The following is a 15,128-nucleotide window of genomic DNA, read 5'->3' as shown; positions in this document are numbered from 1 at the left end:
CCTGGCCTCACATCCAGCTGTAAAAGTGAGTGAGAGAGCACATCGTGTTTCAGTGTGGGAGGGCACCCAGGATATTGTAGGTTGATTAAGATGTGCTGGATGTGTTTTGAATGAGACCTATAGCTTAAAAAAACCCACACAAACAGGATTTACACATTCCTAAGTTTTCTTCCACCCCCCATCCCTATACAGTTCTTGCCCTTCAGTTCCTTAGAACTCCTGTCATATTGCTGTCAACCCTCTAAAAAGCTGCGACTGGGCACATGCAATGTCCTGTGTGCACAGCATATCCTCCACAATCATGCTTCCCAGAATCTGTGCACAGCAGCTACAGCCAGTGATGTTCTGTGCATGCACAATTTGGATTATTTCCAAACTACACATGTGCAGAGCACTCTGGCCCACAACTTCTGTGCCTAGCCACTTGGAAGCATGACGGAGGAGGTTGCATGCACCATAGCTGTGACTGAGGCCAGTCACAGCTTTTTAGTGTGGCTACAGCAGATGGAGAGGAATGTAAAGGAACTGAGGGGCCAGAAGCAGTATCCCACCTTCCCCGCTGATAGAAACCCCAAGCATGTGTAAATCCTGTTTTGTTTTTGCTTAGTTCAGATTTTCTGGAATTGTGTGGTGGTGTTTTTTTTATTATTTAAAACACCTAAGCTGTACTTAAAACTATGTACTTTTACATACCTGGGGCTTCTTCCAGCCCCCCATAGTCCGTGAGGTCCTACAGCAGTCTCTGGTCCCCCTCCATCCTCCCACTGGCGGCTCTAAGTTTGGTAACTGAAACTTCAGGCACTCCGACTGCGCATGCACGAACCTATTCATGCTCCCTTCTCAAGTGTGCCCCCCTTCCATCCTGGTCCTCTGTAATTTTGATGACTGGAACTCCAAGCACTCATACTGCGCATGCACGGTCCCATTCATGCGCCCTTCTCAAGTGGTCCCTAACCCATTCTGTGGCCCCCAGATCTGGTGCTCCTGTCCCCTAATGCAGGGGTAGGAGCGAGGGTCATCCGGCTACCTATACTGAAGGGAGGCAGTCTTCTGGATACCCATACTGGTGCACAAATCTCTTCTCTTGTTTGTGGCTGCACTCTCATCTGTGTACAAACACAACCGTACTGGGCATGTGCAAGTACAGTCTGAATGTGTCCAGTAGCACAAATCCGCTCATGTAAAAAGGACATATGCAAGTGGCTTTGTGTTACTGGGCATGTGCAGACCATACTCGAGCATGCCCACTACATTTGGGCTTGTACATAGAGTGAAGCACAGCCTTGAGAAAGAAGAGGGTCCCGAGCAGCAGTGGTGGGGTCTGAATATGCTCAGAGGGTCCCAGCACTGGAAAAGTGGGCCCCAGGAGGATCTACCATGGTAAGTATCTAATCTTTATTTTGCTTCAGGTGCACTTTAAGACTGTATGTTAGGGGGGGACAGTGTATGTATGTTGGGGGATGGGGTTGGTTGAGATGCTGTTAGGTTGGTCAGGGGGCGGCTGGTGACAATGGGCCTTGGGCGGTTAAAAGTAGAAATCCGACCCTGACGTCATACAAACTACAACGGGTTTATCAAATGCTACGAGCAACAGGTATCAAAACTTGCCACTGTTTACAAGAGAAATACCAGATTCTCCTTTCTGAAAAGTTCATCTGTACCCAAATTCATTACTAGTTGGCTTGCCTTGCTGAAGAATCAAACTGAATACTCAGCCCCACTAAGTAGGTTGAAACATATACATGATTAGACAGGCCAAACAGCTGTGGATTGATTTTTGAATGCCTGACCATCAATACTGCAATTCCCTCTAGTTTTAAACATACTTATGCTAAAAACTGGACAAATGTCCTCCCTGGGTTGAGAGTGGTGGAGAATTTAGAGTAAGCCTGGGTGACAATAGCAAAGATATCCTTTAAATAAGTGAACCTTGAGTAGACATATAAGATAATTTTTGCCCTGGCCGAACCTGGGACTCTAGTGCTGGAAAGCGAGAACACGACCCACTGGAACACCATATCAATCAGTACAGCAGGTATTTTTAATTTTTATTAAGCAAAAACTGTATCATTTTTTACAAAGCCTTTATGCAATATCAGAGTAAAATAATATTATATTAAATTCATATAAAACTTTGTCTGAAATGATAGTATAAATATAGTCCTGAAGTAAGTGCCACACTATATTTCTACTGCAACAAAGATTTACACAGCATAGGAGGGTATTTGGTGGCAGCAGGAGGCTTCACTGGGCTGTAATGTGATGAGATACCAACAGGTTCTCTTTCCTTTTCAGCAGAAAGCCGCCTGTAAACTGCCTCTAACTACCATGACTGTATCATTTTGCAGATAAAGACTTTGAAAATATTTAGGACTCTTTAAAATACAGACTTAGGGCTCAAGTCACTAAGCATTATCGCATTATAAAAAATATTTTATCGACCATTTTGTCAAATGTCAATTCACTAAATAATGTTGCCCAATGGAAAAGTAAAATTACTGGCTAGTGAGGTAAATTACCGACTTGTGTGGTACCTCAATAAATGTAACTTCACTAAGATTAGAGCATTTGGTAAAACAAGTGAAATGTTTGGTATTTTACCTCCAACGTGGAGCTGTTGGTAACTAACAATCAGCCATTTAGCAAAATGAACAGGCAAAGACAGAGACAGCCAATAGGAGAAGCCATCCAGTCCTACTCCTCACTCCATTGGTACCAATTACTGCCGGGCCGGGACAGCATAAAGTAAAAAAAATATGCAGGTGCAGGGCACACTCAGAGGTTCCCTCTGTATCCCTTTAGATGTGCACAGGGAAAGACGGATACCGAGAGAGGCCCTTCTAGTGGCAAGCATGTAGAGGTACACTGGGGATGTCTTTTACTTTTGTGCGCTGCCTCAAGCAGCTCTTGCAAAGGAACAGATCATGTTTTAGGGAGACCACCAGAAGAATCAGTACAAGTCTGGCCAGAAGTGGGAGAACATCCCAATGGCAGATCACAGCTTGCTGCCTAGGCCTACTCCACAACTGGTTAGGCTTCTACTTATTGCTGAACAGGTCATAGTGAATTAAAGTCATGTTTTTCAGTAAATTACCAAACTATTACCGCATGTGTGAAAATCTTAGCGAGGAAAAAAGTAAAAAATACCGAATGCAGTATTTTACCAACTTCTTATTTTTTACCAAACCAGTCTTTGAGTAAATTGAGCCATATAATGTAGATATAGATGTGTTTAGAGACACCTGGATTGTATTTACATCTATGCGAAAATGAATCTTATTCCAAGAAGTGAAATCCTGCAAGGTTCTGCTTGTCTGCACCAGAGCCGAATTTACAGCTCAGGAGCCTGTAGGCGCAGATGTTCTGGCACCCTAAACCCTGCCCCTTAACTCAGGCCACACCCCCATATTAGGTAGGCATCCCTCCTCCCTGCCAGATTTTCCCCAGTATTTAGCAACCCCATTAATCATAGTAGATGTGCCCCCCTCCATTATAGGGAGCCAGGTGTGCCCCCCACCCCAGTATTAAGTAACCCCTGGCAATAGGTAGGGAGAAACCGGTTTAGGGAAGCTGCCTCTCCTACATAAGGCTCCTGTAGGTACGAGCCTACAGTGCCTTATATTAAATCAGGCCCTGGTCTGCACTCTCTGATGAAGGGGAACCTCCATGTCCCTGAATTGTCAATCGCAGTGTTGACATATGCATAGAAGAATAAACACTTCAGCATTCACTAAAATGGTGTGCTAACCTACTTTGGACTCTTGTTTAGAGCAATTCTGGAAGACATGGGCCATACCTTTAACATGAATCAGTGGGGGAAAAAAGAACAACTACAAAAGGTACCTAAAATTATCTTTGTTTTATTCAGATTCATTTTCTCTCCAGTTAGTAAAAGAAAGACATGTCTCTTTTTATACATATATACAACTTAGATATAAAAATAGACAACACATTGTAAAGAGGAAACAAAGAAAAGGCTTTGCATTGCTTAGATTCCCGCCATTGTGTATGTACACACACACTTGTGATATGCTCGTCTGAAATGTATTATGTGTGCAAATCAATGCAGAGTTTCATCTTTACACTTTGCTGCAAGTCCACTTTGTAGCAAAGAGTGGTGTAAGCCTCGACAGTTGGCAGAAAAATTGGCATCTGCTGCAGAGGTTCGAATTCATAATCTCTGGGTAAGACTGGATAATTCTGCATACGTGAAAAAAGGAGGTAGGAGGCATGAGCAATTGAGTGCATCCAGTTAATAAGGTGTCCTTCTGTGAAGCCAAGCTGCGTTGCTCCTGGGAGAACAAGTAGCCTTTGAGATAGTGACGTGGCATGGCTGAAGCTTAGTATGAACAGTGTAAAAGCTGCATAGCCACTCTTCAAGGTGCTGTAAAACACAACCTTAAAGGACACGCCTCTCCGTAGCATCCTGATTGCACAGCTCTACTTGGTTAATCAGACCCAGTAAGCTACTCATTCATCTCCATGTTTTACAAGCTAGACTAACTACTGCAGGCTAGTCCTTAATCATGTATTCAGGTAAGGTGAGCAGCAGACACAAAATTATTGCATCGCCAATAAACTTTGCTTTCTGGAACATTCTGACAACTTTCCATTACCAGTGCTTGTCAGGACTAGAAGAACTCAAAAGACCTCATGGGCCCTCTGCGAGGTGAAATATCCAAGAACTGGTGGCAAATGCTATAAAGTGTCTCCAGACAAGCCACTCTATCACTGAAGGTATTTGCAAGAAGAAAGGATGCCATAGTGCACATAAGAGCTCAGACCATCTCACAGCTGTGCTCACAATTGTATGAATGCTTGAAGATGTCCTCCTGTAGATCTTTGGCTGTCTGTTCAAAAGACCTTGTTTTGTAGCCATCTGGTTAAAAAAAATACCTAGAAAGTTTTAGGAATTTAGAGTCCTCCTGGGTTTCCAGTAGATTTACTGTGTCTTCGGGGTGGGGTTTCTGGTGCCAAAGAAATGGGTTTATTTATTTTGGAAGTGCCCGATATGCTGTTTCCTTTACTCAGGGGTGAGCTGACTGGAGAGGAAGTGTTTAATGGACCAAAGTCTGAAATGCCAGAAACCCGTAGCAATGAAGTCTGATGGGGACTGCTTGCTGGTAGACCTGAAGAAAGGAGACAAAAAGCCCAATTAGGCTGACTGAAGAGTATTTACACAGTAGACCTCTCATTCTTGAAATAGATGGTGTGCTCTTTGTTACATGCTTGCATAAAATGCTGCCAGTTACCTTTTGATACATTGTATCCATAAGCTGCATATGCTGCTGCCGATGCTGCGGCCGCCCCGGCCATTGCTCCTGCAATTGCTGCTGCGCTTCCAGATGTGGATTTGCGACTTCGGGATTTCGCACCTTTCGAGCCGCTTCCACTGGCCTTGGCTCGTCCTCTATTCCTATTTGAGCTCGATCGGCCCCCACATGGTGTGTCCTGGGTGGAAACTCCTATTTAAGAAAGAATATGTGGTCAAACAAAGCACCTACACTAAAGTTTACCAATAAGACAAATACTATTGTGTTTGTTACAGAAATGTATAGTTAGAATTGTTGTTCGGGTTTGGCTGGTACTGGTTGAAAAATACACCTAACTGTATTGCAAAACAAAATTTCCAGAGCACACCTGAACTTTTTTATGCATGAATTTCCTGTGCTAATGTAAGAATACAGTCAGAGCTGGGTAAGGAAATTCAGGCACTCCAAGTAACAATTTATTTCCTCAATACAGGAACATGTGAAATTTGGCCTAATGCTGGGCATACAGGGGTTGTATCGTATGGATCGATTCCGCGCTCGATACCCACGGGCGGAACAATGGGAGAAAACAAGCGGAAGATAAGAAGCGCTGGCGGGGACGAGCGGGAATCGATCCAGGCGCCCATGGGGGCGCGCCGGAATAGAGCCAGCGGCTCGATTCCGGCACATAAACGAGCCGTGTATGCCCAGCAAAAGCAGTAGCCATATCTGACTGACATGGTGGATACAGGAAATGGATTGGTAGGACTAGCAGGCGGGAGGCTATGGATAGCGAGGATAGATCCAACCGCAGAAAGTCTAATGTTATTGAAATAACACCTCCTGCCCAGAAATTAAAGTGGAACTAAACTCAAACTTCCTCTCTGCTCTAAAAAAAAAAAATAGCCACAGCATAATAATCTTTGTGGGAAAAAACGTCTTCATTACAATTTATGGAAATCATACAAAAAAACGTTTTACAGTACTTGTTTCCACTTTTGCAAAAGGCACTGAAAGCCTCAGTGTTTACTATATGGAGAGCTGCTTAAAGAGAACCCGAGGTGTGTTTAAAGAATGTTATCTGCATACAGAGGCTGGATCTTCCTATACAGCCCAGCCTCTGTTACTATCCCAAACCCCACTAAGGTCCCCCTGCACTCTGTAATCCCTCATAAATCACAGCCGTGCTGTGAGGCTTTGTTTACATCTGTAGTGTCAGTCTCAGCTGCTCCTCCGCCTCCTGCATAGCTCCGGTCCCTGCCCCCGTCCCTTCCCTCCAATCAGCAGGGAGGGAAGGGATGCAGGCGGGGACTGGAGTTCTGCAGGAGGCGGGGAGAGCAGCAGACTGACACTATAGAGATAAACACAGCCAGCTCTGAAAAGCTGTTTGTCAGCAGCGTGACTGTGATTTATGGAGGGATTGCAGAGTGCAGGGGGACCTTATGGGGGTTTGGAATAGCAACAGAGGCTGGGCTGTATAGGCAGATCCAGCCTCTGTATGCAGATAATATTCTTCAAACCCACCTCGGGTTCTCTTTAAGGAGAGCTCACCTACAGTCTATTCACAGTTGCTGATAAAAACTAATTAGACAGGTTAATCTGCCTAGACAAACACAGAGCAGTGAATTTCTTCAGCAAATATATGTGGAATAAAGAGTTTTCATGATGTGCTGTGCAAGAGTTCAGGTCTGCTTTAAACACATTCACAAACTGGGAAGGTTGTCATGCTTAGAAACCAAGTTTCTGTCTGAAAAAAAAACAAACAAACCTCAAGATAGTGGACAGGTGCCTTTTATGGAAAGTATTCTAGATTCAGTATTAAGCATTGGACAGAAGCCACGTATGATTTGATCATTCAGCAAAGTTACAGCTTGCACACATGCATAACAAATTCACCTCTCGTCAAATTTAAGAAAAGGGGTGAGTTAGCAACAGGCACAGCTTACTTAAAGAGGAGCTGTTAGGTATAAGGTCTCAGAGAAAATAAACACATATATCAGTAGCTAAAGATTGGCTGTACTTACATTACATATGCATTTCACTGTCCACGTTTGGATTTCACAGAATTTGTATATAGTATATGCAGAGATAGATGCTCCTGACAGCTCATGGCAGGCTCCATGTTTTTCTGTCAAATGTGTCGTCATGTCCTGCCTGCTTCCTGATCACAGATAAGCTCCTACTTGAATAACACAGTGTGCAGTGAATATTAATGAGCCATGTGGCTAGGAACAATAGCTGACTCCTGCAGAGTACTCTGCCCTGAGATTTATCAGTGCTACGCGCTGGACTGATTAGAAGCTCCTGTACCGTCTCATTAGCAGCCGAGGGGAGGGCCCCAGAATGCTTTGCAGTTTAGTATGCGGCTTGCGTCCTTATGGTTCTATAACAGCCTTTCTGATAAGCACACATCAAAGGTAACTGAGATTTTTATCTTCACTAATTGCTTTATGGCTTCCTTCTAAACTGTTTAACACAGGAGAATAGAGGTTTAAATTAGCTTCTGCAGCCTGACAGTTACTCTTTAAGAGAACAACCATAGTGGTCAGGATTAGCATTTAAAGGACTTACGAGCTGAGTCATAGAAAAAAAGTTAATTACCTTAAGGAGGCCACTAACGGTTCAATTTCTAGCGAAGAATCATTCGAGCGATCAGAAATTCTGATTGGATTGGTTGAAAATAATCTCAGTTGATGGGCACAATCGATTATGAACGATTATAAAAATAGTCGTCCGATTACATTTTTGTCAAACGAAAATTTGGATTTGCTTGTCGGTTGTGATATAGATAGGAAGCAAAGATTGGTTTGTTGATGGTGTAGTGAACGATTTTTCTTCCGATCAGAATTTCTGATCGCTCTAGCGATTTTTCTCTAGAAATTGGACCATTAGTGGCCACCTTTAGGTGAATATCAGACCTCACGGGAGACGATCAGTGGCTCCCTTGCTATTTAGAGACGCTCTGTTAGCCTAATCCCCTTATCATTAGCGGCCCCGACCCAGCCCAGGGTCGCCTTATCTCCCAGCGATTAGAATCGCCGCTCTAAAAATCCTCTGCCTGCGCAGTTCGCATAGCCAGTACTGCGGCTGCGCAGGCTTTCAGCCCTGGGAGCGCCACATTGTCGCTCCGTATACACTGTTATACGTCATGTGGGCGTTACCACGTGACCGGCCACATGAGTGACTGCCCTTCGAGCCAGCCGCGCCCCCTCAGCACAGCATACCAGCGCTGAGCGAGGGAGGACGCTACTTAGCTACAGATTTGTTTATAGCAGATTTGAAGAGTAAGTTATTTTATTCATTTATTCAGCTAAGTAAAGTCCTCCCTCGCTCAGCGCTGGTATGCTGTGCTGAGGGGGCGTGGCTGGCTCGAAGGGCAGTCACTCATGTGGCCGGTCACGTGACGTATAACAGTGTATACGGAGCGACGATGTGCCGCTCCCAGGGCTGAAAGCCTGCGCAGCGGCAGTATGCGAACTGCGCAGGAAGAGGATTTTTAAAGCGCCGATTCTAATCGCCGGGAGATAAGGCAACCCTGGGCTGGGTCGGGGCCGCTAATGATAAGTGGATTAGGCTAAAGGCCCATACGGGCGGATCACTGAAAACCAGTCTTATCACCCGAACGATAGTCTGTACACACGCCGGATTTGACGTGCGAACGACGGAACGTTCAAACGACGGGTCGTTCGCAAAAATCCAACGTGTGTATAGGCCTTAACAGAGTGTCTGTAAATAGCAAGGGAGCCACTGATCGTCTGCCCTGAGGTCTGATATTCACCTAAGGTAATTAACTTTTTTTCTATGACTCAGCTCGTAAGTCCTTTAAGCAACCCTGGGAGATTCTTCTTGCCAACACGAGAGCTCTGCTGGCTCTATTCCATATCAAGAATATTAACAAGAATCACTTTTTAATCCAAGAAGTTATAAATCAGGATGATACCATTTATTGGCTAACTAAAAATGAATAAAAACAAGCAAGCTTTCAGTCTTGCAGCCTTCGTCGGGCTTAAATCCAAGAAGCTGATATAAAAGCTAATTTTCCAGAGTATAAAAAGATGATGAATATTGTGGTTATGCAAATAGCAGGACAATGGTATCTTCTATTAGTCTGACAAATATTTCATTTATTAACAAATTTCGTACATGCAAAATAGGTGCTGTAAATAGCCGCTGGTTGAATATCAGTAAAATTACCGACATTCTACTATTGTGCAGTGGTAATTCAGAAAGTAAATTTTACCGATATTTTACTATTGCTTAACCTAACCCTATTTTCACACGAACCCTCTCTCTGCCAGTGCTTGGTCCTAACTGATTTCCGCACCGAAGGCTTTCCCTTACTGAACCCTACCCACCACCACCACCAATGATAACTTCCATAATGGCTACTACAGGGATGCAATAGGTCAAGTGAGCAAGCATAGTGGTAATGTTACTGCTATGTATGTCAATAGATATTAGTCTGCTTATTAGTCTGTGTGTTTCATACATATCTGGAAATTCTCAGGAACACTTAATGCCTGGCATACACATCCGAGGACTGCCTGGCATGCAGGCATGATTCATTGGCTGGTTCTTGTGACACACCAGCCCACAAAATTCAATGGTTTGGTTGTGAACCTGTATGTTCAGTTCCAATTCACAGCTATGGAAGGAATGGGAGGAAAAGAGAATTGTAATGCCTGCTCTGTCTTGAGGAAAACCAAGCCTATTATCAGAGGGACTTTAAAGTGATCGCATACTTACAGTAGGATGTAAAAGTTTGGGCAACCTTGTTAATAGTCACGATTTTCCTGTATAAATCATTGGTTGTTACGATAAAACATGTCAGTTAAATATATCATATAGGAGACACACACAGTGATATTTGAGAAGGGAAATTAAGTTAATTGGGTTTACAGAAAGTGCGCAATAATTGTTGAAATAAAATTAGGCAGGTGCATAAATGTGGGCACTGTTGTCATTTTATTGATTCCAAAACCTTTAGAACTAATTATTGGAATATAAATTGGCTTGGTTAGCTCAGTGACCCCTGACCTACATATACAGGTGAATCCAATTATGAGGAAGAATATTTAAGGAGGTTAGTTGTAAGTTTCCCGCCTCTTTTAATTTTCTCTTAAGAGTAGCAACATTGGGGTCTCAAAACAACTCTCCAATGACCTGAAGACAAAGATTGTTCACCATCATGGTTTAGGGGAAGGATACAGAAAGCTGTCTCAGAGATTTCAGCTGTCTGTTTTCACAGTTAGGAACATATTGAGGAAATGGAAAACCACAGGCTCAGTTCAAGTTAAGGCCTGAATTGGCAGACCAAAAAAGAAATCTCGGATAAAGAGATGCGACGAATGGTGAGAACAGTCAGAGTCAACTCACAGACCAGCACCAAAGACCTACAACATAATTTTGCTGCAGATGGAGTCACTGTGCATCGTTCAACCACTCGGCGCACTTTAGAAAAGTTGATGCTGTATGCGAGAGTGATGTAGAGGAAGCCTTTTCTCCGCCCACAGCACAAACAGAGCTTCATTTGGAATAAGGTACTGTGGACTGATGAAACTAAAATTGAATAATTTGGGCATAACAAGGGGCGTTATGCATGGAGGAAAAAGAACACAGCATTCCATGAAAACACCTGATAACTACAGTAAAATATGGTGGTGGTTCCATCATGCTGTGGGGCTGTGTGGCCAGTGCAGGGACTGGGAATCTTGCCAAAGTTGAGAAACACATGGATTCCACTCAGTATCAGCAGATTCTGGAGACCAATGTCCAGGAATCAGTGACAAAGCTGAAGCTGCGCCAGGGCTGGATCTTTCAACAAGACAACGACCCTAAACGCTGATCAAAATCCACTAAGGCATTCATGCAGAGGAACAAGTACAACATTCTGGAATTGCCATCTCAGTCCCCAGACCAGAATATAATTGTAAATCTGTGATGTGAGTTAAATAGAGCTGTCCATGCTCGGAAGCCATCAAACCTGAATGAACTAAAGATGTTTTGTAAAGAGGAATGGTCCAAAATACCTTCAACCAGAATCCAGACTCTCATTGAAACCTACAGGAAGCATTTAGAGGCTGTAATTTCTGCAAAATGAGCATCTACTAAATATTGATTTCATTTCTATTTTGTAGGGTCCAAATTTATGCACCTGCCTAATTTTGTTTAAACAATTATTGCATACTTTCTATAAATCCAATAAACTTCATTTCACTTCTCAAATATCACCGTGTGTGTCTCCTATATGATATATTTAACTGACATTTTTTATCTTAACAATCAACGATTTATACAGGAAAATCATGATGATTAACAAGGTTGCCCAAACTTTCGCTGTACCAGTAAGTGTGCTTACAACCACATAAATGCAGCTCAGTCTAATCTATAAAAAATAATTTCCAAGACGGCTGATGTCTGTAATTCCTTCAATCCCAATGCCCCCTTGAAAACAGGAAGTGAAAGGAACATCACAGAGGCTGAAATCTTATCACTGCTAACATTCTAAAAGGAAGTAAACCTGAGTGACAATACTGACCATTGAGTGTGTCAGAGCCGGTAACAGAAGCTGGAGAGTTTGTCCCTCTGGATTGCTGGGCTGAAGAAGAAGGATCATCCACGATCACCAGCATGTCATTGCTGCTCTCATCCATTGCAATGGATCCTGCATGGAGTTCACTGCTGATGGAGAGCTGGACATCAAAGAAAAATGGGAATTATTGTACAACATTATCGTAGGTCCCATAACGATGAGGTCAATACCTAGAAGTGTTACTCAATATGGATTTTTTACTTCTGTATTTAATTCAAACAAAATAGGCCAAATACCATGGGGCTTACGTGCGAACACGTCACAACTGGCACAAAGTGACTTGCTGCATCCAAGCCAAGCTACTCATCAGATTGGACCACTGTGCAATGAGGGAATGTTCACGCAGATTGTTGATTCGCTAGCTTGGGAACAGTTGCCAGTTCAGTAGGCTAGTTGTAAACAGAACAGCTGGGATCTGCTCTGACTACGTAAGTTACAAACAAGATCTCCATTTGTGAAACAAAAACAAACATAAAAGACTGAAGACTAAATGGGATCACTGTCTCTACCATTCTAAAATGCTAAAAGTAAGACTGAAGAGCTAGTGTCTGGTGAATGGGTATAGCTTATGTTTCAGGGGCATCTTTGAGTAGTGTCCATCTCATCAAGCAGTACTTGGAGGCATCAGATCTACTCTGTTCCCAAATCAATACAGAAGACCTGAGTCCCTTGTTCATAGTAAGGTTCTCCCCTTGAAAAAGCCCACAGTACTAGAAAAAGGCAAGCTTAAAAGTGATCCCGAGTCAAAGCTTGGGATCAAAACACTTACCTTGGTAAGCCTCACGATCCTATTGAGGCTTCCCTCACTACTACGTTGTTTCCCATTGCTGAGCGTGGCCCCCGCCACGCAGCTCCTCTTCCTGAAGCAAGCCCGCATATGCACAGTCCCACGGAGCCCGCGGCACCGACTTAGTGCTCATGCACGGGCGAGGCTCAGTTGGCTATTGCGCGGCCACGCTGCAGGAAGAAGAACTGCACGGCCCCAATATGATTAGCAAAAATGCCTTGTCACCAATCTTCCAGGGGGCCGTGCTCAGCTACGGGGGACATCAGAGCAGGGACGGAAGCCTCAATAGGATCCTGAGGCTTCCCTCTCTTTAGGCAAGTATCTAATTGTAAACCCGACCTTCACCTCGGGTACTCTAACCCTGCATGCCAAACCTACCCCCTTTACAATCAAAATTGACTAACTCCTTGATCGGTTTCTGATTAAAATTATGAACATTATATGGGGAAGAGTATTCTCTTTTCAACTGAGAATGGGTTGGGGATGGATAAGAAATAGTGAGCCATCACAAGTTAATTATAGGCTATATAATAACTATGCCCACATTATTCAGCCAATTACATCACTTCAAGTTGTAGAGAGTGCTGCGATTGGAGAACTGTTCCCTATGAGGTTTCCTGCTGGGTCACCTGAAGTAGACTAGTGCCTTTAATGAGAACATTAACTGAGAGGGATATGGATGTTTCCTTTTAAACAATACCAGTTGCTTGGCAGTCCTGCTGATCTCTCTGGCTGTAATAGTGGCTGAATCACACACCTGAAACAAGCATGCAGCTAATCCAGTCTGACTTCAGTCAGAGCACCTGATCTGCATGCTTGTTGAGGGGTTGTGGCTAAAAGTATTAGAAACACAGGATCAAGTCTTGTATTCAGAGGAGATGTCCATGATGCGAATAATATCCTGAAGCCTGGGCAGCTAATTTACCATTATTTTAAAACTGTACACTACAGACACTATCCCTGGTGACCTGTCACTTTTCAGACATAAAAATAGGCAGAATGTGCTAATGTTAGTAAATAGTGGTTTTGTAAAGGGAACAATCACCTCGCTGAAGGGACTGGGAACTGCAGAGTCTACACTGATGAAGGAATCCTCTCCATCGGCAGACAGGTTTGAGTTGTCAGCCGAGGGCAAAAAGGGGATGACCAGATTGAGACCATCCTTCCTCCTCCTTCCATCCGTCTCATCTTCCTTCTTTTTCTGCAGTAAACATAAACAAGACAGCTGAAATGCTACAATATCAGATAGAAGTCCTATAACTACACACATACCATGCAATGGTATGTGTGGATGCAAATAACTCCAGTTGATGCAAATATATGCAGCTTCAACATTTCATTAGTCCCATTTCAAGCTGCATACATTTGCATAAAAATAGCATAAACTTTTGCATTAACCCTTTCAAATCCTATGTCTGACATTGGCATTTTCCCCACCCACATAGCACTTATGTCGGACATAATCTGACATAGGAAAAACTGGCAGCTGCTAGATGGGGCTGCTGTCACCAAAATCCAGCACAGCACCATCTTCTTCTGATCACGTCACCCCCTCTCCCATTGTCGCCGATCGTTTGGGGATTGCGCCTGCTGGATCAGGTCTGGCAAGGTGTCCCCCATGTGGATCAAAGTATCCGACACTTTGATCCTCTGTAGCAGCACTGCGTAATAATTAAATTATGCTGGCGCTCCTGCAGGATCAAAGTGTCGGATACTTTGATCCACATGGGGGACACCTTGCCAGACCTGATCCAGCAGCGCAATCCCCAAACGATCGGCGACAATGGGAGAGGGGGTGATGTAATCAGAAGAAGATGGTGCTGTGCTGGATCTTGGGGACAGAGCAACATTCCTTGAGCTGGCGCTGGCCCCTCCACTGCTGCTGGACCCCACCCCATCGCCACTGATGCAGAGCACAGAGCCTCCAGATGGCTGCATCTGGTCCTCTTTCCCGATCATCCACGTTCCCCCAGCAACCATAAAAAAAAATAAAAAAAATAAAAATCGGTGCTGGGGGACATGGGTGATTGGGAAAAGGGATTGGAAAGGGTTAACAGAGTTATTTGCATCTCATTTACTATCCCTATTCACAGACAACAGAAGACAGGCCCTCTTGGGACGTTTATATAAACGCAATAATCACCTTCTCTGCATACTTCTCTCTTTTGCGCTTGCGCTCTTTTACCCTGTTCGTCTCTTCTTGCTGCCTCTTCTCCTCTTGTCTCAGGCGCACTAAAGACAAGGAAATGCTGGAATGTTAATCAGTGTTACGCTAGAAATAGATTATGCAATATTTTTTATTGCTTGGATGACCGATTCAACAAAAGCGTTGACTCCTACCCAGTACTCAATAAGCACCTCACTACCCCTTTGTACACAGCATCCCCTTACCTATCATTCTACCCCTCCCCCCCCCCCCCCCCCCCCTTAGAATATAAATTCTGAAGGGCAGAGCTCTCTCTCCCAGTGTATTTTATTTCTGTTTTGTATTGTAATA

The 15,128-nt window shown here is 43.8% G+C and overlaps 1 protein-coding gene across 1 annotated transcript in view; it reads right to left on the bottom strand.

Annotated features, from left to right (window-relative positions):
- Nucleotides 1-3,840: 3,840 nt before the first annotated feature.
- INO80 (INO80 complex ATPase subunit) overlaps nucleotides 3,841-15,128 on the bottom strand; it is a 155,504-nt gene continuing 144,216 nt past the window's right edge. The window contains exons 32-36 of the mRNA XM_068253371.1: nucleotides 14,775-14,863; nucleotides 13,677-13,832; nucleotides 11,791-11,944; nucleotides 5,253-5,465; nucleotides 3,841-5,129 (exon numbers count right to left, since the gene is read on the bottom strand). Of these exons, the coding sequence (XP_068109472.1) occupies nucleotides 4,915-5,129; nucleotides 5,253-5,465; nucleotides 11,791-11,944; nucleotides 13,677-13,832; nucleotides 14,775-14,863 (827 nt within the window). The 3' untranslated portion in view covers nucleotides 3,841-4,914. The remainder of the gene's footprint in view (nucleotides 5,130-5,252; nucleotides 5,466-11,790; nucleotides 11,945-13,676; nucleotides 13,833-14,774; nucleotides 14,864-15,128) is intronic.

The sequence above is a fragment of the Hyperolius riggenbachi genome, chromosome 9 (genome assembly GCF_040937935.1).
Source record: "Hyperolius riggenbachi isolate aHypRig1 chromosome 9, aHypRig1.pri, whole genome shotgun sequence".
NCBI lineage: Eukaryota > Metazoa > Chordata > Amphibia > Anura > Hyperoliidae > Hyperolius > Hyperolius riggenbachi.
Note: the sequence above shows the minus strand (reverse complement) of the source record. Positions and strands in the feature narration are given on the sequence as shown.